Source organism: Asterias amurensis, chromosome 18, assembly GCF_032118995.1.
Source record: "Asterias amurensis chromosome 18, ASM3211899v1".
Taxonomy (NCBI): domain Eukaryota; kingdom Metazoa; phylum Echinodermata; class Asteroidea; order Forcipulatida; family Asteriidae; genus Asterias; species Asterias amurensis.
Genome location: NC_092665.1, coordinates 6,845,365 through 6,872,217, shown reverse-complemented (window position 1 = coordinate 6,872,217; position 26,853 = coordinate 6,845,365). Strand labels below are relative to the sequence as shown.

Here is a 26,853-nt window from a genome sequence, read left to right as displayed (position 1 = left end):
CGAAAGAGTTAATTACTTTTAATTATCTCAATTCAAACTAAAGTACCGATAAAATATTCACGTGTTCTGTTAAAAGTAAACCCTTTGCAACCATCCTGGAAATTTTTGCAAGAAATTGTGAATATAAACCTCTAAAATTTAGCGTTTCAATACTCCCATTTCGTAAAACCCGATTTTCTCGTAACCCATATTTCATCTGAAGTGGCTGTTTTGTTGGTTCGTAAAGAGCGACGATATATTTTGCTTTAAAAAGAACTCTTCTTGCAACACTCATTTAATAACACTTTTTTTGAAGGCTTCTTTAATACAATAACACTTTTTTGAAGGCTTCTTTAATACATGCATTAACTAACGCAATATTTTACTGATTTGGCTGGTATATACAGTAACACTCGTAACTCAAACTTATGGGACGAATATAATAGTTTATCTTGTTATTTTATTTTATTTTATTTTTACTCTTTTATAATAATAATAATAATAATAATAATAATAACAAATTCTTATATAGCGCATTTCACAATAACCGTATCAATGCGCTTACTGAGTGCCCTGGTCATAGGACCAATAACAGTCCCTTTTTAATGTTTCTCAGCTCCCTGGGGAGTATTATTATTATTAATATTATTATTATTATTATTACTATTAATATTATTTGTACATATATATTGTTGTTTTTATATATATATATACTTTTTTTTTTTTGGGGGGGGGGTATTTATTTATTTATTTATTTTTTTTTGGGGGGGTGGGGAACCCATATACCCCGATGTGTGTTTTAGCACTGCATACCCAGTATTTACCCGAGTTCTGTGAAAAAAATATTACTCAGGTGGGATTCGAACCAACGACCATTGCAATTCTAAAGCAGTGTCATACCAACTAGTTGCCATGACACTGCTTTTATCATATGCCTGTGATTTTTTCACAGAACTCGGGTAACCCACATCAGTGTATATGGGTAAAAACACAAAATTAATATTCTTTATCCCCGATGCAAATTTAATATCTATCATACTATTTTTCAAACTTAAACTTATTTTACATGTTGGACAGAGATAGCAAGGAAAGAGTTATACTATATATCAAACTTAAAATTCTTATTTATACTGAAAAAAATAAAGTTGCATCAAACAATTTCAGCAAATATGTGCCAAAAATGTTTTTAAAATCAAAGACAACTTTGCTTGTTTAATAATATTAACCAAAGAAACAAATATCAATTTATAAATACCCCAGACAATCTGAAGCTTGAGTCTAGGGTGATTGACAACTTGGCATGAAACGCCCAATAATGAATAATGTTAATTATTTCTAAGAAGATATTTAAAAGATACGTTCATGACATGTGCATTCTTCGCAAACACAATGTACATGCTGTAAATTAAAACTTTTATCAAAACATAAAAATATTCAATGGCGTGAATCACTCGCACTTGAAGGGGGATTCCACGCCACTTTTGAGCACCTTAATTCCGAAACTAATTGGAATTGGCAATTTAAATTAAATGCGCAACAAAACTAATTTCTTAAACGTTAATTCTCGACATGAAATTTTTTTTTTAACTCACCTGGAATTTTTTTTTTTTTTCCTTTCAAACACAAGAGTATATGCTTACAAACAATAAAACAATTTTTTCAGTAATTGTTTCTCACAATTTATATGTTTAAAAAATATATAAAGTTGTTCGGGGGGCTGACTCCGCCTACCCCTTTTGTGACCTCAATCGAGGCAGACTTTGCCTGCAATGCGTATAGTAAACACACGTGCAAAATACATGTACGTCCAAGTCGCGAGTTGGTACATTTAAAAAGGTGTTTTTCTGCATTAAGCAGCAATACACCTGGTCGGCATTGAAACGTACAAACTCACGACTTGGTCCGTACATGTACTTTGCAATTGTGTTTACTCTACGCATTACAGGCAAAGTCTGCCTCGATTGACGTCACGAACAGCACCCTCTCGGGTCGGGGTCTACTCTTAAATTTGTAAATAACATAAGAACTGATTTTTTTAAACCTTAGTTAACTGTTTATTCACATTCCACTCATCAAAACACATATTAGTGACAAAAGCTTTATTTTGAAAAAATACCACTTCCAGGTGACTTTAATCAATAAACTATCTGCGATGCATTATGTACATTTGGCATTTTCACTTTCAAAATATTTTATTCTTTTGGTGTCCAATGCCACGACCTTTATTCCCAGCTTGACCTCCCCGCCCTCTTTGATTTTCACCACCTTGACCCCCACGACCACCTCTACCTCCTCCTCTCTTTTGTCCTTGACCTCCCTGACCTTGATTCCCACCTCTGTGACCTTGACCTCCTCTGTGACTCTTTCCTCCTCTTCCTCCTCCTCCTCCTCCTCCTCCTCTATGTGGCTCACCAGATACTCCACCAGGCACCGATGTTTGTTGCATATACATCAGCGGTAGAGGGGGGTATGTGGCTTGGGGTACGTTCCCGCCTTTCATACCACCTCCCGAAGCGAGATTTGGGCCTTTTGTACTGTCAGTTTCTGCTTCACTTGTTTTTTCTTGACTACATTTTTTCTTATTTTTTGGCTTAGCATTACCTTTTCTGGGACCACTCGGTCTTGGCCAGCCTTGAACTTCCTCCTCAGCCCCGACAAACATAGGGTACTGCACCTTGCTCGGGGTGTCGAGCATCACATGTCGTTTGTCTCTATAAGATGACAATGTTTCCACGAGACTTTTGGATTGATCCAGAACGTCGATCTTGGTGGTACCTTTAGCATGTTGGGTCAGGTCAAGTAGGTCTTGAGTGTGCTCTTCAAGACTGCACTGATACTCCTTGATAAGGGCATCTTTGTTGTTGAGCATCTTCATTCCCTCCTGGCGACACACCTCTATCTCGTTAATCACCTGGTCGCAGCGTTGATTTAGATTCTCCACTGTGGCAAAAAGGACCCCTCTCGACTTCTTGGTGAGCTTGATCAGCCCCTTGGCGAGCTGTAACTCCTTCTGATTGATCTGCTGCCTCCAAGTGTATGCCTCGTCAAGATTGGTACACTTGTGGTCTGGTCTTGGGTGGTCGACCACAGTGCAGTCACGGCATATCAGAAGCTCACAAGTGGAGCAGTAAAACTTCATTTTTTCCTTGTGCAACTCACACATTGTCAACTCACCATCCTCTACTTCGCCCGATTTCGGAGTGCTCTCATTCTCCTCGTCTTCTGGTTCATCCACTTCATCGGCATTCAGGTTGAGTGACTCCAGAAGGCTCTGCAGAGCAAAATTCGTAGTCAGCCCATCTACTCCTTCTGATGGAACAATGGTCACATCACGACACAAGGGACAGACGATTCTAGGTTCGTTGTCGTCCAGGATTTCGTCCAGACATCCCAGACAAAATGTATGCCCACATGTGAGAAGTTTAGGCACAACCAACTTTCCCATACAAATTACACATTCCAGTTGACTGGCAAAGTGGGAAGAAAGAGCAAATTCTACGGACGACATGTTCGATGTTGTACAACTTGCAATTGCACGAATATTGTAAGATAGTATAACAGTGTTTGAATTTTGTTAAAAACGCGCTTATAAAATTGGCGCGCAATGTTGATTTCTTACAAGTTCAAGTTTGCGCTATCGAATTTAATTTGCGCAGTGTATTGCCACAGACCACCAATTGGTGCAAGATATGTGAACAGATTTCCTATGGTACATGTACGAGTAGGATTCTACTCTACTCTACTCACTATATAACTGGTACTCTTCACGTCGCTGTGTTAAGCCAATGCAAAAATAACTGAGTACCAGCCATTGTTCTCTATTATACTGACTGGATAGGACATTGCGCTATGCTGCGTGCATAAACACGCGGCCGAACAATGGCGGCGCAATTCCTTCAAACGGGTAAATTAATGTGCACTTGGTCGAGTTTGAGTCTATCAGTTAAAGTTGTACTTGTGGTAGATTTTCCTCCTAAAGCTTCTGCTGAGGAACTTAACAAAGAGGTCAGGAGAGCGTCGTCTAATTTGCAAATTTTTGTAAATTGAGAATAGAAATAATAATAAGGAGATTATTAATTGATATATTGCTATCGTATTTTTGCTGAAGTCTCCCAATCAAATGGACCACGCCCATTGATAAGTATGAAAAAGTTTCTGATTGAAATGCAAACAAAGCAAATTAATGATACTGTACATTTTTGTCAATCAAATGCCCTATTAATATTATGACAATGACACATTTCTAAACAAAAACTCGGACGAGAAACTGTATTGGGATTCAGGTACATGTTTTTTTAATTCTTTCAGTTCATTGAGAAACTGACAATAAACCATATAAACTTAAAGACAAAACAAGAGTCGCTCCTATAATTTAAAATTCGAGGGGTTAGGCCTATGCAAACTAAGACTAGAGTACTACATACTCGCTAATATTTAGGGAAAAGGACAAGAAAGATAACAACAATGTGATAATTGAGAGTTGCCTCCATTAAAGCCATTGGACCCTTTCGGTACAGGAAAAAAAAAAGTTCACGGATTTACAAATAACTTACAGGGTTTACAGAAGGTAGTGGTGAAATACTTCTCTTGAAATATTATTCCATGAAATGCTTTACTTTTTGAGAAAACAGTAAAACAATATCAATTCTCGTTAACGAGAATTACGGATTTATTTTAAACACATGTCATGACACGGCGAAACGTGCGGATACAAGGGTGGGTTTTCCCGTTATTTTCTCCCGACTCCGATGACCGATTAAGCCCAAATTTTCACAGGTTTGTTATTTGATATAGAAGTTGTGATACACGAAGTGTGGGCCTTGGACAATACTGTTTACCGAAAGGGTCCAATGGCTTTAACGAATTTAACCCTTTTATTGAAAAACAATCCCAACGCGTGGCAAAACTTCCATAACCTTTTTACTGTTCAGCCAGAAATAAATACTTTTATTTCGGTCACAAATAACGAAGCTGGCCATTTCTGGGACGACTGATCCTCTCAACGAACTTCTATTACTGTACCGTCTTAAATGCTATCGAATTCGTATACTTGTCGCTTTCGGAACCTTTGAATTGTTGATGCTATATCATTATGTCAGCCGAACACATTGTCGGAATCCGAGCTTCCCGTCCTCGTCGATTCCAGAAAACCATCTGTAACGGGATGAAAACAAAAATTGCTCGATAAAATAACAAATACTTGGCCTTTAATAATTATTTCTATGAATGATAGTTTAAATTTCCTGCCTAATATTTGTAACGTTAGATATTATAATAATATGAATCATTACACAAAATGCAAAGGCCTACTTACTTTTATGGAAAGACAATCCATTTGCCGACCCAGTTTTCCCTCCTCCGGCGATTAACAGCCGCGCACACCTTCACCATCAGCATTTTTAGTTTGCTGATCCGATTCCAAAATTTTAAATCCCCAAAATGACAATTAAAAGGACGAAAACTTCTCCCTGTTTGCAGCAACTCCGTTTAAAAGTGTACAACGCTCTTCGTGTGACGAACGGTCTTCACCCGTTTTAAAAAATACGCGCGCGGCCTGCGTTTGGACGCGATGTCCTATCCAGTCAGTATAATAAGGATAAATGGTACCAGCATACACCTTACCATACACATACACGCATGCAGTGTACATGAACATGATGTACACTGCATGCTCTCGTCCGCCGTCGTCGCAAGCAAGCGTCGTCTACAGCTAGTTTTGACGCGGATTTGGTGATTTATGATGCCGATCCGAAACATTGATGGACATCTTTTCTCGGTAAGAAGTTGATTTTGTGCACGGTGGTCTTAACTGGTCACTCTCAAATTGTTAAATAATCAACGTCAATTATTTTATATCAGATACTTAACTTAAAGGAACACGTTGCCTTGGATCGGACGAGTTGGTCTATTAAAAGCGTTTGTAACCGTTTTTTATAAAATGCATATGGTTGGAAAGATGTTTTAAAAGTAGAATACAATGATCCACACAAGTTTGCTTCGAATTTGCGTGATTTTCCTTTTACTGTGCGAACTAACACTAAAAATTTGACTCCCAAAAATGGCCGACCGTGTTAGTTATGGGGCGCCGTTTGTCCATTAATTGTTTGACACTTTTAAGGCATGTTTTTACCATGGTTTACAGCAATTAGATGTAAACCATAGAAACTGTTGCCAAATCCTGTTATGGTTTACATACCAGTAAAGTGTTTGTTGTGTATAAGTTTGTGATTTACAAACCATGAACATACAAAAAACATTTACAAATCGTGGTTCATAAACCAAGAAAATTTACGCATCTTAAAAACATGGTTTATAAACCATAAAAAATGAAGCATCAAATTCATGGTTTACAAATCATGGTTTATAAACCATGAAAATTGAGACATCTAAAAAATATGGTTTATAAACCATGAAAATTGAAGAATAAAAATCTTGGTTTACAAATCATGGTTTATAAACCATAACAAATGAACCATAAAATCATGGTTTGTGATCATGGTTTGTAAACCATTAAAATCGAGACTTCTTAAAAAACATGGTTTATAAACCATGAAAATCGAGACTTCTTAAAAAACATGGTTTATAAACCATGAAAATTTACACATCTCAAAAACGTTGTTTGTAAACCATAAAAAAAATTTGCACTTACAAATCATGGTTTACAAACCATAAAAAATTTGCACTCACAAATCATGGTTTACAAACCATAAAAGTGTGCACTCACAAATCATGGTTTATAAACCATAAAAACGTGCACTCACAAATCATGGTTTACAAACCATAAAAAATGTGCACTCAGAAATCATGGTTTACAAACCATGAAAGTGTGCACTCACAAACCATGGTTTATAAACCTTAAAAAATGCGCACTCACAAATCATGGTTAAAAACCATAAATTTGGCACTCACAAATCATGGTTTATAAACCATAAAAACGTGTACTCACAAATCTTGGTTTACAAACCATAAAAAATGTGCACTCAGAAATCATGGTTTACAAACCATAAAAGTGTGTACTCAGAAATCATGGTTTATAAACGCTTCAGGAAATTGGGGGCAGGATCAACAAAAGTATAATTAAACACTCTGTAGCTCGAACTCCTGTTAATCCACTCACATAGGGAGGCAAACTCACTATATTATATACTCTCTTTGGAAAAATAAAAACAATTAAAAGTAAATATAAATAATCTGTATACACAAAGCATAACTTGAAACAACAAAACCAAAAACAAACACCAGAAATTAGACAAGCAAATAAATAAATAAATAACCAAATTGTTAATTAAAAAATGTAAACAAAAAGTAACAATAAGTAAATGAATAAATAGTTGGAAAGGTACATGTAACAAGAAATATAGCAACAAATAAATCAAAATATGGATGGATAAACAAAAAATAGGTCAATAAATAAACAGACAAATTGATAAAATAACAACGCAAGCAACGAAAAGTTAATCAAACTAACTCCTTTTCTAACATAAATACCTTTACATCAATAAAAGGATGATTAATTATGAATAAAGCAATCAAAACAACAAATCAATTGATAAACAAATAATCAATAAACCAGAAATTAGATAAGCAAATAAATAGTTAAATTAATAAATAACAAAAATATTGATATTTTATTTCTGAGTTACATGCACTCATCCGTCTATCTATCCACTCATTCATTCATTCACCCATATTTTTCCTTTATTATATCCAACTGCAGGTATAAATGTAGAAATCAACCTTCAAGCAGTACTGGACTACCATGAAATAATGCAACTACTCCTCCGCCCCACTAGCCTTTTGTCAAGGCCTTCGTGGCTTAGACACTAGTTTGGTAGAGCCGTGATTCGAAGCGCCTGGAAGGGGATATTTGCAGGCTGGTCAAACCTTCCAGTCATTTTGAATGCGGATCTATGAAGCAATGAAGGCTACAGTCCCCCTGGTGGTACACAAGAGTATCAGACCAGTTGTCAGTAAAAGTTCTCATGCATACTGCATAGTCTCTACAGCTTTTAAATATTGTGGGACAGAAACCTCATTTCATATTTGGGGAAAACAGCAAAAGTATAAACAAAAATCACATACCCATGTCAAAATGTTACTTTTGACATGAATACTACAAAATACAGTATGTTCAAGTTGCAGTTAATGTTAAAAAATGTTTATTTTGTACTTATGTAAAACGCGTTTAAAAAACTCAATCATATTATGCGCCTTGAACACCCAGCAGGGTGGATATGTGCGCATTTTAAGTCTTATTATTACTATTATTATTATTATTTAAAGGCAGTGGACACTATTGGATAATTACTCAAAACAATTATTAGCATAAAACCTTTCTTGGTGGCGAGTAATGGGGAGAGGTTGATAGTATAAAACATTGTGAGAAATGGCTTCCTCTGATGTGCCTTAGTTTTTGAGAAAAAAAGGTTTGTTATTTTATGCATATGTTGAGATACACCAACTGTGAAGGCTAGTCTTTGACAATTACCAATAGTCTCCACTGCCTTTAAATAATGATAGTCCATTATACTATAATGTATGTTACATGAAACAGTTTCCTAGCTACTTACTAGACCATTTTTATATTATTTGGATGTTGATATCAATGACCAAATGTCATGGTTGAAAATAATAATAATAAAGCATGCAAAAACATTCAATGTAACTTTTAAAGGCACTGGACACCTTTGGTAACCAGTCTTCTCACTTGGTGTATGTCAACATAATGCACACAAAAACAAACCTGTGAAAATTTGAACTCAATCGGTTGTTGAAGTTGCTTGAATTCAATAAATATTTGAGTGAGAAATTTTTGTTCGTCTCACAAAGTACGTTATTTCAGAGGGAGCCATTTCTCACAATGTTTTATACTATCAACAGCTCAGCGTTACCTGTTACCAAGTTAATTACCAATAGTGTTCAGTGCCTTTAATAAGGGAATAAAAGGGTAGCGACAGGTTGTTACGTGTGATCGGCTCGGGCGAGGGTCTTGAGCGCATGGCAATGACCCTGCAAGGTTTAAACGGACATTTAAGAAAGAGTCACTACTTTTTTATTCCGAATCATAAATGCCCTTTTGTTAGAAAACATTACAAAAATACAATTACAGACACTTTGACCGTTTAAAATTTGAGTTTTGAAATATTTTTTTCAAAACCTTTGTGGAGAGTCTGTTGTGCGTGGGTTGTGTGTACGCGCGCAAGCTTAGAAATAGATTATGTGCGCGCACTTAGAAGTAGATTACGCGCTGTTTCTAATAGCTATGAATTGCATTTTGCGTGATAATCTTGTGCAGAGGCCAGCCAGTTATAAACACTGGTCATTATCAACCATTTAAACACCCCCATGTGACGCGCTCTCCACCAATAGGAGTAGAGAAACTGTCTGAGGTATTTATGAATGCTTTTTAAATCTCTTTTCCATACAATGCTTTTCATAGTATCATTGTGTTATTAACATCTCAAAATCTTGTTATGCCTCTCTAGTAGAAAGTAATTAGTGACAGAAACCTGCATTATGTGACATTCAAGAGATGTGCCCTGTAACCCTGCGGTGAACATGTGAATTAAACATGGCAGGAGATTTAAGTTTGTAGCAAGTGATGGTCTTTTGCCATTGTTCAACAGTGGCTGTCAATCTTTAGCTACCATGAAATTGCAACAAAATGTTGGTAAACACACTTGCTTGGCAAACAAATTACTTCTCACAAACTGTTGTTTAAAATGTTCAATACGTTTTCACACAAAAACGGTTTTTGGGATACATAACTTTGAGTGAGCAATGAATGCTCACCCATAATAGGACCTTGGTCAGACAATTTTCTCACAAGAAAAAGGTTCAAGTTCAAAACAATTTCAAAGTTGGAAGCACTTTCTATTATTATGACAGATTTCTGTTAAATGCATAGAGCTATATATATTGATGTGACTAGAGCGCTAACACCCCATTATACATGCAGTTAAGTTTTGAAGCCATGTGGGCGCATCAAATGTTCATGTACAAACGAATACAAAAAAGCTGGATATTTTGTACGGCAATTGTACGGCTATTTGCATGATAGTGCATTTGTTATTTTCTATGTGTCATCGAACCATAAGATGCAGCAAAAGTAAACGCACAATCTGCTGATGAGCGTCCAAACTGCGAGCGTCATTTGCGTTATGTTTAAAAGGCATGTATACTATTAATTTAAGTTTTCGTAGCGCAGACAGACGCTAATAGGCAGTTGCGTACGAAAGCGCATACGCCAAATAAAAAAAAAAAAGCGTCAATGTGAATTAAAATCGTGTCATAGTCATGCAACACATCAAACATGTCTGTGCCCAGGGTGGCTTCAAAACACAGAGCAAGTTAGCGCTATATAAATTTAGATTATTATTATTATTAATATTATTATTCAATATGTATAGCTCTATGGTTAAACGCAACCTTTAAATTTGTTTTTTATGTGATTATTTGACATTAATATGTGGAACTCAGTTTTGTAATTGCGATGGATTTTTTCAATAAACCTGTTTTATATTAAATTGAATTAATTTTGTCAACTTTAATTTGCATTGCATTGATTAAGGTTCTTCCTCTTTAATGCTTTATTCTGGCCCTATGCTTCAGCACTGTGTAGGATTCTGTCCCTATGCTTTAGCACTGTGTAGGATTCTGGCCCTATGCTTTAGCATTGAGTAGGATTCTGGCCCTATGCTTAAGCATTGTGTAGGATTCTGGCCCTATGCTTAAGCACTGTGTAGGATTCTGGCCCTATGCTTTAGCATTGAGTAGGATTCTGGCCCTATGCTTAAGCATTGAGTAGGATTCTGGCCCTATGTTTTCGCACTGTGTAGGATTCCGTCCCTATGCTTTTTAGCACTGTGTAGGATTCTGTCCCTATGCTTTAGCACTGTGTAGGATTCTGTCCCTATGCTTAAAGGAACACGTTGCCTTGGATCGGACGAGTTGGTCAAAACAAAAGCGTTTGTAACCGTTTTGTATATAATGCATATAGTTGAAAAGATGTTTTAAAAGTAGAATACAATGATCCACACAAGTTTGCCTTGAAATTGCGTGGTTTTCCTTCTACTGTGAGAACTAACACGGTCGGCCATTTATGGGAGTCAAAATTTTGACCCCCATAAATGGCCGACGTGTTAGTCGACGAGGTAAAAGGAAAACCACGCTATTTCGAGGCATGTTTGTGTGGATCATTGTATTCTACTTTTACAACATCTTTATACCCATATGCATTTTATAAAAAACGGTTACAAACGCTTTTCAAAGACCAACTCGACCGATTCAAGGCAACGTGTTCATTTAAGCATTGAGTAGGATTCTGGCCCAATGCTTTAGCATTGAGTAGGATTCTGGCGCTATGCATTAGCATTGAGTAGGATTATGGCCCTATGCTTTAGCAAATTGAGTGGGATTCTGGCCCTATGCTTTAGCTCTGTGTAGGATTCTGGCCCTATGCTTTAGCACTGTGTAGGATTCTGTTCCTATGCTTATTGAGTAGGATTCTGGCCCTATGCTTTAGCATTGAGTAGGATTCTGGCCCTATGCTTCAGCACTGTGCAGGATTCTTCCCCTATGTTTCAGCATTGTGTAGGAACTAGGATTCTTCCCCTATGCTTTAGCACTGTGTAGATTCTGGCCCTATTGCTTTAACATTGTGTAGGATTCTGTCCCTATGCTTTAGCATTGAGTAGCATTCTCTGACACTTTCGTCATAAAAACTCATGCTATTCTGCAATGATCCATGATTAACAAGGCAGAGGGCGCCCTATCTAGCCCTCCGTTGGTTTTAGCAATCGTTGGTTTTAGCAATCATTGGTTCTGTACAACCATGGTTTTTGTACAGTACTATATGGAGTAGAGCAGAAAGCACAGAGGTCAATCAGTAGAGTAGAATCCTACTTCGCCTGTGTGGTAAAATTTTTAACATATCTTGCAGGGTATACAGACCACTCAAAGCACGGGTTAAGGCATTGGGCACCATTGGTAATTACTCAAAATAATTGTAAGCATACAAATGTACTTGGTATTGGTAACAAGCTAGCAATGGAGAGCTGTTGATAGTATAAAACATTGTGAGAAACGGCTCCCTCTGAAGTGACGTAGTGTTGCACCCGCCAAATTACCCAAACTGGCAATCTAAACGGAGCACATTAAAATCGGGTTGATGACCACTGTAAAGAACAATGAAAAACCACTGTCACGATATATATCTTGAAGAAACTCCTTTAATGTCTGTTACTGGTCATCACTGGTATCAGAATCACGTTACATCAACCATTATCAAAACATTAAGTACTTGTCAATCTTTAAACTATGTACTTACTTACTTTACTGAAGATGTAATGCAATAAACTCAAACTTACTTCTAACAAATAACTAAATTAAATATACTGATCTCTAAATCTGGTTCAAAATGGTTCAAAGAATAAACTTCATAAAACAAACACCTTTAAATGCATACACAATAACTCCTTTCAACAGGTGTTCAACCTACAATCATTACAATCTTGTCCCTGCAGTAAATGATCAAGGCATAGCTAATTAAATATGCACAAGAAAAATAGGTGTTCTTGCCTACAGCTACTTAAGTATGCACAAGAAAAGTAGGTGTTCTTGCCTACTGATCTCACTTCCTGCCCTACTGCAACACCACCCAATAAACAACTTCAGAGCCACTGGGCTCACACTGTGTGGTCTAGTATAGGAAGATCTTGAACCTCCAATAACCAATGGTCTTTGGCTACCAATATTCTCTATACATGGAGTTCGGTCAAAGTACTGGTTAACAATACTTCCAAACTAAAATATATCTGAAAGAACATTACAGTTCTTTCCAACAAATACTTCAAACAGAAACTAGTAATGAATGTCTATATTACAAATAAAGTACACTTTAACACTTGAAAGCAAACTTAGAAAAGTGATACCTTAGCAAATAAAAGTAACCTTTAACTACTAAATAAAGTCCAAGCAGTATTTAAAGAAAGCAATTTCACTTCATCTAAATCAAATCATTATCACTGTCCATTATGACTTAACAACGGAAACTCTAAAATACATTTCAACTGTCTTCCAAGTCTGAAACAAATCCTTTCTTGATCTTGTAACCTTGGAGTGAAAACTCCCAACTGTCTTCAAGTGACATTGTCTTGATCAAGTTCATAACACAAATCAAATAATGAAGTTCAATAATCTAGATAGTTCTATTAAAAAGCACAATGGAATTAATAAAGAAAATAAAATCAACATACCTGTAAAAAATAATGAAAAACCACTGTCACGATATATGTCTTGAAGAAACTATATACGTTCAAACGTAAGAGCTGCGAGGATCAATTTAAATTCAATGCAAAAGTCGCTACTAAGCTGAGAGAAGCAGAAACGAGCGTGACAAACCTCAAAGATGTTCCACAGGCTATCAACAGCATATCTGAAGGTATAAACTTGATAAATCATCGCCAAAAGCTGATCAGAATGGCCGACGTATCGGAGTCCGGATGGAAGGTTGTTCATGAATATGAAACCAACCCACTGGCCTCTGATTCTGACGACGAAAAGAAAATCAACCGGGCTGAATCCAGAGCCAGTAAGAAGCTGAAGATTGAGCAGGCCAAAAGAATAAAGAAATCCACAAAATTTTCATCATGGCCGGCTTCTCAGCCTGCCGGGAAGTCAGGAGCAAACACTCAACAAACGAGCGTGAGCAGCGTGACATCAGCCAAGAAACCGGGGCTCTGTTTCAACTGCGGCCAGCCAGGGCATTGGAAGTATTCGTGCCCACAGAGACGACAACTTCCAAGTGATAAGATAAGTGATAATATTTGTTCTATTATTGATCTCAGTTTTGACTGGAATCAGAAAACCGGTTATGAACCATCGGTGTTAATCAAGGAAACAAAAGGTGTACCAAATAAATCGTTTGTGTTAACAACAGTAGGTAGACTAAAGGCTTCCTTAAAACACTGGGAAGAAGCGAAAGTAAATGAACATATAAAGGCAGTTATTGTAGACGGGTATAGAATACCCTTTAGAACACTACCAGGTGTTTTTCATTTGAAAAACAATAGGTCGGCTTTGGAGAACAAGTTATTCGTTGCAACAGAGATTGAAAAACTAAAAGAAAAAGGCTGTATTTCTGAAGTCTTACACAAACCATCATGTGTCAATCCCTTGACGGTTGCTTTCAGTAAGAATGGTAAACCAAGACTAGTTTTGGATTGTAGAGATATCAACCCTCATTTGGCACAGTTCAAGTTTAAGTATGAAGATGTTACCGTTGCAAAACAAATGTTTGTTACAGGGGATTACTTGTTTACTTTTGATCTCAAGTAAGCTTATCATCATATTGAAATTTTTGTGCAGCATAGACCATATCTCGGTTTTTCATGGGACAAAGAAGGTGTAACACATTACTATCAGTTCAATGTACTTCCTTTTGGATTGGCAACTGCACCGTACATTTTCACTAAAATGATGAAAGTTTTTCTTACATTGTGGAGGTCTAGAGGTCATAAGATTATCATGTTCATAGACGATGGGCTAGCGGGTAGTAGTACTTTAGAAGCAGGACTCATACTCAGTAACAAAGTGCAGAAATCATTGCAGGATTTGGGTTTCCTGATCTCACATGAGAAATGCGTCTGGGAACCTTCGCAAAGTGCACAATGGTTGGGTTTCAGCTGGCTCATGGCCTCGGGTTCATTACATGCTGTACCAAATAGAATTGATAGAGTTGAAAAGATGCTTGAGTCAATTATTTATCAGATGGATTCGGATAAGTGTCATTTGATTCCAGCCAGAATTTTAGCTTCAGCAGTTGGTCAGATTATTTCTTTAACACATTCTATAGGAAGATTGGTAAGATTGCAAACTCGTGCACTGTATCGTTGTATCGATACAAGGGCAAGCTGGAATGCCCCAGTAAAGATAGACCATGAGGCTTATGAGGAGATTCGATTTTGGAAGAAGGAGGTTAGAACCTTAAACGACAAAGGTTTAAGTATTGAAAGTAAAGTTGATCATGTAATTGAAGCATATAGTGATGCATCCGCTATTGGATATGGCGGGTATGTTTTCCTTCGTGCGGGAGCCTTACTTGAAGGCACAGAAGTGATGGGTTCATGGAACAAAGAAGAGGCTCAGCAAAGCTCCAGTTGGAGAGAAGCTGTAGCAGTAGAAAGAGTACTGAAAAGCAACACTGAAATGTTGGAAAACAGGAAAGTTAAATGGTTTACCGATAATCAAAATGTGAAGAGAATAATAAATTCGGGTAGCAGACGATCTAATCTTCAGCAAATTGCATTAAATATCAATCGATTTTGTGAGCAGAAAAGTATAGTTATTGAACCTGAATGGATTAAAAGGAAATATAATGTACTGGCTGATACTCTCAGCAGAACAACCGACAGTGATGACTGGCAAATTCAGCCAGAAGTATTTGCTTATTGGGATATAGTTTGGGGTCCACACTCCATAGACAGGTTTGCATCAAATTTGAACTCACAGTGTAAGAGGTTTAACTCCAGGTGGTGGTGTCCTGGAACGGAAGGCGTAGATGCATTCACTAAGAATTGGTCAAACGAATGTAACTGGTTGGTACCGCCACCAAGATTAATTCTGAGAACACTGAAGAAAATGCAAAAGGACAAGGCAAAGGGGACTATTGTTGTTCCCCTATGGAGATCGTCTCCATTTTGGCCTTCGCTGGTCGCAGAACCAGAGGTTTTTCACAGTTTTGTAAAAGCTAAGGAAGTGTTACCTTGTTCAAATGTGATCCGCAAAGGATCCGGCAGTAATGGCATTTTTGTAGATAATCCATTGAAATTCAAATTAATCGCTTTGAAAATTGTATTCTGAATCAAATATAGCCAGTTGGCAAGGATATGATTCACACAATCCGAAACGGTACGTGATTAATACGAGACAAAGGAATAATATGTTTGTTTTCTTTACCAGGTATCCATCTGAGGAGCAGTGTAAGTGAGGCATTGGAGACAGCGGGAGTTAGTGAAGAAGGCGTCGCGGAGAAGATGTGCAGATACATGATGGCAGCCAGAAGCGACAGCACAGTTTGTAAATACTATAACAGTTTCAAGAGATGGCAACAATTTTGCAACCAGAACAATTTGTGTGACTTACCAGCAGGACCAATTCATGTCGCAGTGTTTTTGACAAAACTACTGGACACGGGGTCAACGCACCATGTCATTTCGGCGGCCGTTTATGGCATCAAATGGGCCCATGAAATAAACGGCTTGGACGATCCCACTAGTAACGCCTTCGTCAGGAATCTTCACGAAGCCGCAAAGCGGACTACAGGTCACAAAACTGTTAAAAAAGATGTAGTCACTGCCGACATGATAATGGATCTTTGTAAACAATTTTGTAAATAGCAATGACGTAATCGTAATAAGAGATTTGTGTATGATAACTACAGCATTTGCAGGTTTTCTGAGATATGACGAATTAAGTTCCATTCGATGTAAAGATTTAAACATCCAACCAGATTATTTTGTAATTTCCATACAAAAAAGTAAGACAGATCAGTACAGAACAGGTGATGAGGTTTCAATTGCTAAAGGTTCAAGTTCAGCGTGTCCATACAATATGCTGTTGAGATTTATGTCCGTTGCGGGTGTAACTTCCGATTCGAACCATTTCCTGTTTAAACCAGCTTATAGAACCAAGAATGTTTGCAAGTTATTAACAAAAGATAAAAAGTTAAGCTATTCTAGAGCTAGGGAATGCATTCTTAAGATGTTAGGTTCAGTAGCACCTAACGATAATTTCGGGGTACATTCCCTAAGATCCGGCGGGGCTACGACAGCGGCCAAAAAAGAAGTAAGTGACCGTTGTCTCAGGCGGCATGGCCGATGGAGGAGAGAACAGAGCAAAGATGGGTATGTTCAAGACCCTATTGAAAAAAGGCTACAAGTAAGCAAAAGCCTTGGCCTGTAACTACAGAAAGAGGTTATAGAAGTTTCCATTAGCGGTTTCCATAATAATACAAGTTGTTCTGCAAGAGACAGACAAAACGTTGTTAAATAATTCGTAGATATGGTTACGTAGTTTCAAAGTCATCGGTATTTGTAAAGAAGCTTCGAGTCGCTCATCATAGGTCTATGAGTAAAATAATTTAGTTGTTTCACTTTTCTTAACTGCTACACTCTTGCTTTGAAAAATTATATTCAGGCGTCGCTCCTTGTGCTTCGCTATAACGCCACAACTGTGTATGGGGAAGAGTTATTATTGTGTATTATGCAGTGAAGTGTAGATAAGACTACACATTTCCCGCGGTTCGTAGTATAGCGGGAAATAATTGTCTTATAGGAATTCGAGTAATGCATTGTGCATATCAGGTGGCCATTATGTAATAGGGGTGAAGAGGGAGGTTTAAAAGGAAGTTACAAAGAGTATTGTAGTCAGTCTAGCAAGCACTTTCACAGCGTACTTCTCGTTAAGTTTAATTACTACGGAATAAGTAAGGTAATTTATTTAAATTTAATTTTGGCAGCCAAGGTGAGGTCCAACACCTTCACGGAGGAGGACTCCGAATGTCTTTGGGCACAGGTTTCCAGAGTAACTTCTCTGGTTTTTCCTGGAAGTCGTGTTCCCCCAATGATGTGTTTTTTTAGTGCACAGTGCAGAGTGCAAAATGTGCAGAGTGCAAAATGTGCAGAGTGCAAAATGTGCAAAATGTGCAAAATGTGCAAAATGTGCAAAAAGTGCAAAGTGCAAAGTGCAAAGAAGGTACAATGTCAGCTTAATGGTAAGACGTAAAGTTAATATAATATAATAACACTTATGTTTTCTTATGTTTTCTTATATAATAAAAGAGTAGGCGTCGCTCCTTGTGCTTCGCTAACGCCACAACTGTGTATGGGGAAGAGTTATTATTGTGTATTATGCAGTGAAGTGTAGATAAGACGCAAAGTGAATGTCACCGGATCGGGAGACACCCATTTTGTCACCCCAGTCGGGCCCCTCCACTGAGCCCCTGGAACCCCATGAGGACTTCCAGCAGTTTGTCCGGGGTGCCCTGCAAGAGATCCGTCGGGGACAAGTCGACCTTAATAGGCGCATCGACACCATTGAGGCAAGCTTCAATACAGCCATTGAGTACCAAACTAAACGCGTGGATGAACTTGAAGTAAAGATCAACGAGCTTGAGAAAATGGCTACCAAGTGGGCTCAAGCTGAAACACAGTTAGCTGAACATGCTGAAAAACTTAACAAGTTGGAGCGGTTTAGCCGTCGGAGCAACATCCGAGTGATTGGTTTCCCTCAAAACAAGGATGAAGACTGCCTGGACATCTGCAAGCAGATGCTCAAGGACAAGTTTGGCCTCCATGACGTCAAGCTTGAAAGAGCCCATCGGGATGGCCCCAAAACACCGGGTCGTCCACAACATCTCTTGTTTAAACTTAACTGTTACCAGGACAAAGTTACCATTCTTCGTCAACAGCGACAGGTCTTGGCCGACACCCCCTACTTTTGCACCGAGGATCTGACCCGGCAAGATCTGCAAGAGAAACGCCGTTGGAGTTTGGAGGCGTCCAAGGCCTACAAGGAAGGACACAAGTACAGGTTTGTTGCTGGCAAGTGGCGGAACAACACAGGGGGTCTCGCTGCATTCTACCGAGTTTGATACTCCCCCTGCCCGCACCAGTAGCAACGCCAGACTCTTTTCATCACGCTTCCATCTCATTACACCTTCATCAACATTCCATTTCTTTGCTGTCTTCACCTACCGGATAACACTGTGCTTGCTACCTCCATGTTGCTAGTAATTATCACCTTCATTTGGTTCTCCATTGGACAGTTTTGCTTAAACTCAGTTGTTTGTTTGAGGTTCCATTGCCAGAATTGTACTCATTTATTTGAGTGTGATTTAATATGTATATGTTTTGCTTTTCTTGCTTGCATTTGCTCGATTTCATTTCTGCTTTTTATTTTATTTTATTTTGAGCTTTATAATTATAGTTATTTATTTAGTTAATTATCTTCATTTCTTATATATTCTATTTTTTTTTATATGGGTTCTTATGGTTGGAGGGAGACATATGTGTGGATTCATGAAATAATGTCTTATTGAATGAACTTACTTGTGTGTTTCCCTGTAATTATGAGAATTTATATTTGTTCATTTTTTTCTTTCTTTCTTTCTGTGCTCCATGTAATTTGATGTACGTTCATTGATACTCCATCTCCTTTGATCGTACTTCATTTGTGACTAAGTTTTCTGTTGTTTCTGTTTATATTTGTTTGCATTTATGTTTGCTAATTTAACCACTGATAACTCATTTGTTGCTGATGATGCTAGCTACAATACCTGTTCTTACTTTGATCGCAATGATTTTTGTAATCTAAATGTTTCTACCCCTGATAATTTCTAAATTTTTTATATGAACTCCAGGAGCCTCTGTAGACATTTTTACGATATTCATGACTTCGTGCTCTCACTCAATCATTCTTTTTCTATCTACGGCTTTTCAGAAACATGGTTTAAAGAAGCTCCTCCTCAATATGTCCACATGAAAAATTACCAACTCATTCATTCCTCTCGTTCCGATAAAACAGGGGGAGGAGCTGCCATGTTTGTGAAAAACTCGCTCAATTTCCACGTTCGTGAGGACCTCATGTCATCTTGTGAAGATTTTGAATGTGTCTACATAGAAATTGAACGAGTCCACGCTGTTAATTTGATTGTCGGTAATGTCTACAGGGCTCCTGGGGCTTCCCCGGATAACTTTATCAGGTCGTTTGATTCTTGTCTCAATACTGTCACCAACGAAAACAAGCTTTGTTACATAATGGGAGACTTCAATCTAAATTTGCTTAATTGCTCTAACCATCGACCTACAGATGATTTTGTGAATACCTTTTACGCTTATGGCTTCCGCCCTTTGTTTGACAAACCGACCCGTATCACCCCCTCACAGTGCCACTCTAATAGACAACATCCTTACTAACAATGATCAAGATATGTCTGCAGGGATCCTTTATTCGGATATCACCGATCACCTACCACTTTTTCAGGTGACTCCCTTTTGTCTTGACAACTCGGCCTCTGCTCGAAATACCTATGTCACAAGGGACATTAATGCAACTACAATCCGTTCTTTCACTGCAGACATTGTCAATCTGAACTGGGGCGAAGTCTATGCGGCGGACCAAGCCGATTCTGCCTACAATGCTTTTCTTTCTACCTTTAACTCTCTTTACAATCTTCATTTCCCCTTTTCAGTAAAATCTAGGGGTCGTTCTGTGAGAAATCAGCCTTGGATTAATCACTCTATTGCCAACTCTGCTGATCACAAAAACAGGTTGTACCGGCGTTTCTTACGTAATCCAAGTGCTGCTAACGAGCGTCTGTATAAGGATTACCGTAATCGTCTCACCTTAGTCATTCGTGCTGCTAAAAAGAATTACTTTGCCCAGAAGCTGGATCACAACAAAACAAGCTTAAAAAATATCTGGCGTGAAATTAACAGCATTCTGGGCAAAAATAAAAGGGCTGACCTCCCTTGTGAATTCACCAACAGCGAAGAAACTCTTCGAGACCCTCCTGAAATCGCTAACTCGTTTAACACACATTTCTCTAACATTGGTGCTTCATTGGCTAATAACATCCCCAGTACTAATTCACACTATACAGACTTTCTTCATAACCCGAACAGCTTTTCTTTTTTTCTGACTCCTACTAACTTTCTTGAAGTCATTAAAATAAGCAATGATTTAAAAGGCAGCTCCAGCTGCGGATTCGATGGCATAAATTCTTCTGTGATTAAATCTGTCATTTCCTTTATATCTCGCCCTCTTGCTTACATATTCAACCTTACTTTTACTACTGGTTCCTTTCCTTCTAATCTAAAGGTTGCTAAAGTCATTCCCGTCTTTAAAAACGGTGATAAACATAACATCAGCAATTACAGACCTATCTCCATTCTTCCTTGCTTTTCTAAAATTCTTGAGAGACTTTTCTACAACAGACTCAATACTTTTTTTTCTCGCTTCCATCTTCTTTCTGACTCTCAGTACGGGTTTCGAGCTAAACACTCTACAGACATGGCGCTTATTCAATTTGTTGATAAAGTGTCCACTGCTCTAAATAATAAATTGAGCACTGTCGGTGTCTTTGTTGATCTTTCGAAAGCATTTGACACCATTGATCACTCCATTCTCCTTGACAAACTTAATTTCTACGGCATAAGAGGTGTTGCTCTCAAATGGCTTTCTTCGTATCTTGACAATAGACAGCAGTTCACTTCTTTTAAAAATCACAACTCTCCTTGGCAAGAAATTCATCATGGCGTTCCACAGGGTTCTATTCTTGGCCCACTCCTCTTTCTGCTCTATATTAATGATCTGCATTCTTCTTCTTCCCTTCTGTCTTTTACGCTCTTTGCAGATGACACAACTATTGCTTTCTCTGACTCCAATCCGGCTAAATCCTTAAATATTATGAATGCCGAACTTCTTAAAGTATCTTCCTGGTTTAAAGCCAACAAACTTTCCCTCAATGAACACAAAACTAAGTTCATGCTCTTCAGTAAATCCTCTCATCTCTCAGAAGATATTCCTATTCTTCGTATCGACAATAATCCTATCCTTCAAGTTCACTCCACTAATTTTCTAGGTGTCATTATTGATGATCAACTCTCCTGGTCTGAACACATCTCTTCCATTACTAAAACCATTTCCCGCAACACTGGTGTTATGTCTAGACTTCGTGCTTTTCTTCCTCCCAAATCTTTGGTATTACTTTATAATACCCTCATTCTTCCATATCTTAACTATTGTAATATCATCTGGGCACAAGTTTCTAAAAACAAACTCCATTCATTATTAACCACTCAAAAAAGGGCCATCAGGATATGCACCTTATCGCATCCCCGAGAGCACACCGCACCTCTTTTCGCACAGTTACACTCACTAGCACTTGCAGACATTAATAAACTTCATACGGGTATCTTCATGTACAAATTCACCCACAACCTTTTACCCACCTCCTTTCGTTCATTCTTTACCTTTGTCCGTGACACTCATGGGTACTCTACCAGAACACATAACAAATCACACCTTTATGTGCCATTCACCCGCTCATCATTCCACTTAAAAACACTTCGTTTCTTTGGGCCGCGTCTTTGGAATGGTTTAAGCCAGTCGATTAGATCACAATCATCTGTGGGTCGATTTAAACGCGCCTATAAAAGAGCTCTCCTCTCCCAGTATTTGACATAGTTTGCCTTCTCGCTCTCATTTTACTTTTGCCTAAGTCGTCAGCAAACGCTTTTTTATTATTTCTCGATTTCTTATTCTTATTGTTATTATTGGTAGTATTATTATTATTATTATCATTGTTATTATTATTGTGCAATTAGTGTTCTCATCATTGTTGTCTTCATCATGTCTGTCTTTGTTCGTTTTGTCAGTCCGTTCGTTCTTGTCCCCGTTTATTGTCTGTCCCCAGGCATCCCTACATAAGCCTCGGCTTCCAGATGATGCCCCCATACTCTATGTATTTATTTTTTCTCACCCTCATTAAATAGCTTTGTTTATTGGTTATTCCTTAAAAACATTGTTTGTACTCTGTTTTCATGAAGTATGGAAATAAATATCAGTTTGAATGAATGAATTGCACCATTTTGCTTTAACAGCTTCTGATCCCATCCAGATTCCATAGAAACCGAGCTACTGAAATCAATAATGCTGAATTGATAATGGTGAATCAAAATTGGTTGATCGATAATTATTAGTCGATATTGGTGAGTCGATATTTGTAAATCAATAACCACTATTCGATGTTGGTGAATCGATAATGGTGATTCGATAATATTTGTGGATCAATAATTGGTGAACCGATAGTCGTAAAAAGATAACTGTGAATCAGTAATGGAGAATCGATAATGGGAAAAGATAATATTGAAACGACAATGGTAAATCAATATTGGTAAGTCGATAATGGTGAATCGATAACTGTCCATGAGCCGCAAAGCGCTGACATTACCATAGAGACAGCATGGTGCGTAGTTATAGAAGATAGGAGGAATGTACTTGAATATAAAGTGGTAATGAATCTGAAATAAAAGATTCGTTTTTACAAATCCAAAATTATGTATGATGTATACTTTACATATAATTTAGTACTAGTAGTTACGTTTTACTCCTAAGCTAGGAGCTTTGTCAATTATATGTTTAGTAACGTCGTACATATTTTTGGATTTGTAAAAACGAATCTTTTTTTTTCATGATCATCAACAATCCAGACGAACTTATTTATATGCAGTGGACACTATTGGTTATTACTCAAAATAATTATTAGCATACCTTACTTGGTAACGAGTAATGGGGAGAGGTTGATAGTATACAACATTGTGAGAAACGGCTCCCTCTGAAGCAACGTAGTTTTCGAGAAAGAAGTAGTTTTCCACGAATTTGATTTCGAGACCTCATAATTAGATTTTGATGAGCATCTGAAAGCGCACAATTTCGTGTGACAAGGGAGTTTTTTTCTGTCATTATTATCTCGCAACTTCGCCGACCAATTGAGCTCAAATTTTCATAGGTTTGTTATTTTATGCATAATGTTGATATACACCAAGTGAGAAGACTGGTCTTTGACAATTACCAATATAGTCCAGTGTCTTTAATGGTAATGAATCTATTCATCTTATAATTATTCTTGTCTGTTTATGTTCTTTTAAAATGTTGTGTTCTTGTTGAAGTTTCTCTCATCAAAATAGTTGCACTTGATCAAACCTTGACTTTTTAGATGTTTGTTATAGTTCCACAGCATTTAATTTTCTTTCGGTCACATGAAGCTCTTGCTATATACTACGAATTGAAACAATCAAGCAAGGATTTGTTTCACTAGTTGTTTTACAATATTATGTTTTGTTTAAGACGAATGGCAAGCAGGTAAAGACAAGACAAACAGCAAGTACGTGTGGAATTTGGAACAATTTAAAGACGTCAATCCACTTGAAACTGACAACCTTTTAGGTGAGTTGTTGTTTTATGTACCAATTGTACAAGTACGAACAATCGTCTGTCGTTCGGAACATGATTGTGCCTACAACCTTTGCGCCGCATAAATCTTGGGCTAAATGTTCATGTAAATAGGTCAAGGATGTGGGCTTAGTAGAGGGTTTCATCTTGGTATCGAAGGTTGTGTCACTTATTTGGCTTGGGCTTTAGGCTAGGTGCCGTTGATCTCGAATTCAAGCATCTGAAAGCACACATCTTCGTGTGACAAGGGTGTTTTTTTCTTTCATTATTATCTCGCAAGTTCGACGACCAATTGAGCTCAAATTTTAACAATTTAATTTAATTTTTTTTTTTTTTTTTTTTTTTCCCCTGGAGGGGGAAATTTATTCAAGTTTCTTCAATGTACAAAGCTACACAAACTACTGGTAAAACCAACTACTTATAGAACGATACTAAGAGAGAAATGGCAAAATGCAAAAAACAGGAAGTTTGATGATTATGCAAGGCATTTAGTTGGTACATAGCAATACAAAAGGCTCACATTTGGTATTGAACTTATCTAAGTTGTTATTCTTAACAAAGATCATTTTTTCCATTACAAAATAATGATTTATTTCCTTTTTGATAAGAACAAATGAGGGCTTTCTGTCGTTCATCTTCATCCGATAAATATGAAAACCAAACAGCTTAGTCGTGTTGTCAAAATTAATGTCAATGTTCAGTGTATTAGTCAACCAGTGTTTTATCTGACGCCAAAAATACAGAGACACCTTGCAATTACAAAACAAGTGGACTAGTGTCTCTTCTTCCCTTTTACAAAAAGTACACAGATTAAAATTCTTCCGACCAATTTTAGAAAGAAAGGAGTTTACACCCAGAATTCTATGCACCAATCTAAACTGGAACCAACTTAACTTGGTGTCACATGTACAGTTAAAGGGTAAACCACAGAAAATGTACCATTGAGGAATCGGAAAAATCACGCCAATGTTTTCTTCCCATTTAACAATAAACTTGTGCACAACTTTTTTTGCTGGAGGTGAAAACACTGTACAGACGGGTGGAGCCCTTTATATCCATCAACAAAGTCTCAAAATTAAATGGTAAAAAAGGGCGAGCAATTTCTGTGGTTTCTCCATTCAGTTCATTACGGAAGGAATGTTTGATTGTACATGACACTTAACAAAGCTGCACCAAGCATTAAGAACATCAATCCAAAAATGGTTTTGATTTTCGGCCCCTTTTAAATAGATCAGCAATGCCTGGTGGCCTCCCTCGAGTGCTCCCTCGAGGATCATGAGTGTTCGAAATCTTCAAAAAAAGAGTGACCCAACCCAAGTTATTTGAACTTAGAAATCTGCGGATCCAGGTGACCTTAAGGCTTTTATATACGAATGCATGTCAATCATTTTAACTCCTCCATGACTATAGCCTTGAATCATCTGGTTCCTGGACACACGGTCATTCCCTTTCCATATAAAGTTATAGAACATACAGTCTAATTCTTTGATAACATTGCTAGGCGGGTTGGGGAGAGTTAAAATAAGAAAAGTAAGCTTAGATAAAAGGAGCGACTTTGTTACAGTAACTCTCCCCAGCACCGTTAGGTTACGTTTAGACCACTGCTCAATTAAACTTTTAATAGCAGAAATGACCTTGGTGTAGTTCAAATTCACCATACTAGCAAGATTAGTGTTAAAGTCTATACCAAGGGCTCTGAAAGAGTTTTCAGCCAAAACCCAGTTAACTTTGATGTGCTCACAAATCCCTTTCTTACGCCCTTTGTTACTACCAATCCAAACCGCATTAGTTTTGTCAATATTGACTTTTAAGCCAGACATTCTAGCAAAGGCCGCAAGTACTTCAAAGGACTTTTCAAAGGAGCCTTCTGAGCCGTCTAAAAAAAGAACTGTATCATCAGCATACTGGGAAAGTCTGAATTCACAACCGCTAGCCATTATGCCTTTAAGCACTTTGTCTTTTCGGATCAACATTCCGAACACTTCTGCACATGAAAGGAATAGGTAGGGGCTCAAACCGTCACCCTGTCTACAACCTCTTTCAATCTTAAAAGATTCGGAAAGAAAACCATTCACAAGAACGGAAGCTTTCGCCCCGCTATAAAAAACACTGAACCATTTCTGAATGGAAGGGCCAAAATTAAATTGTTCAAGAACCTTCAAAATGAAACTGTGTGAAACTGAATCAAAGGCTTTTTCAAAAATCAATTAACAAAAACATACCGGGAATATTATTGTTTTCTGTAAAATTAAGCAAGTCGTACATCAGCCTAATGTTTTCTCCAATATACCGGCCACTAAGAAAACCCTTTTGTTCTTCATGAATAATGAAAGGAAGAGATTTTTTAAGTCTATCAGAAATGCAAGAAGAGGCTAGTTTATATGAGGTATTCAAAAGTGAAATAGGTCTCCAATTTTTAAGAAATTGGCGTGGCTTGTCCCCCTTAGGCAACATCGTAACAATACCATACTGTTGCGTAGTTGAAAGACTCCCTGAGGAGTATGCATAATTTAAAGAACGCAACAGGTACCATGCAATATCAGAAAAGAAAAACTTATAAAATTCGAAGCTGAAACCATCCGAACCTGGAGATTTGTAATTTTTGCTCCCCTTTAGGGCATTTAGGAGTTCATGGTATGACAAAGGACCTTCCAGACTCTCCCGCAGTTTATCCGAGAGAACTGGAACTCCATTAAAAACAGAGCTCAAATTGCTGTCGTTTAAGTTTTCAGCCTCGGAATAAAGTTTTTTATAGAAAAGCCTAGACTCATTTAGGATTTCACAGGAGGACCTAGCATAAGTGTTGTCATCTCTGACAACAGAACTGATAGTTTTATTAATCATCTTGCGTTTTTCCAT

General features: G+C 37.6%; 1 protein-coding gene and 2 pseudogenes across 1 annotated transcript; 2 read left to right on the top strand and 1 right to left on the bottom strand.

Moving 5' to 3' along the window:
* LOC139950981 (alkaline phosphatase-like) overlaps nt 1-26,853 on the top strand; it is a 179,851-nt pseudogene that overhangs the window by 72,132 nt on the left and 80,866 nt on the right.
* On the bottom strand, nt 714-3,526 carry LOC139950230 (tripartite motif-containing protein 2-like). The gene has a single exon (XM_071948849.1). It carries the CDS (start codon nt 3,485-3,487, stop codon nt 2,162-2,164), a length of 1,326 nt encoding a protein of 441 aa, XP_071804950.1. The 5' UTR covers nt 3,488-3,526; the 3' UTR covers nt 714-2,161.
* LOC139950904 (uncharacterized) lies at nt 11,726-16,097 on the top strand (annotated as a pseudogene).

Coding starts and splice junctions, on each gene's coding strand:
- LOC139950230 (XM_071948849.1), bottom strand. CDS start 3,487: ATGTCGTCCGTAGAATTTGCTCTTTCTTCCCACTTTGCCAGTCAACTG.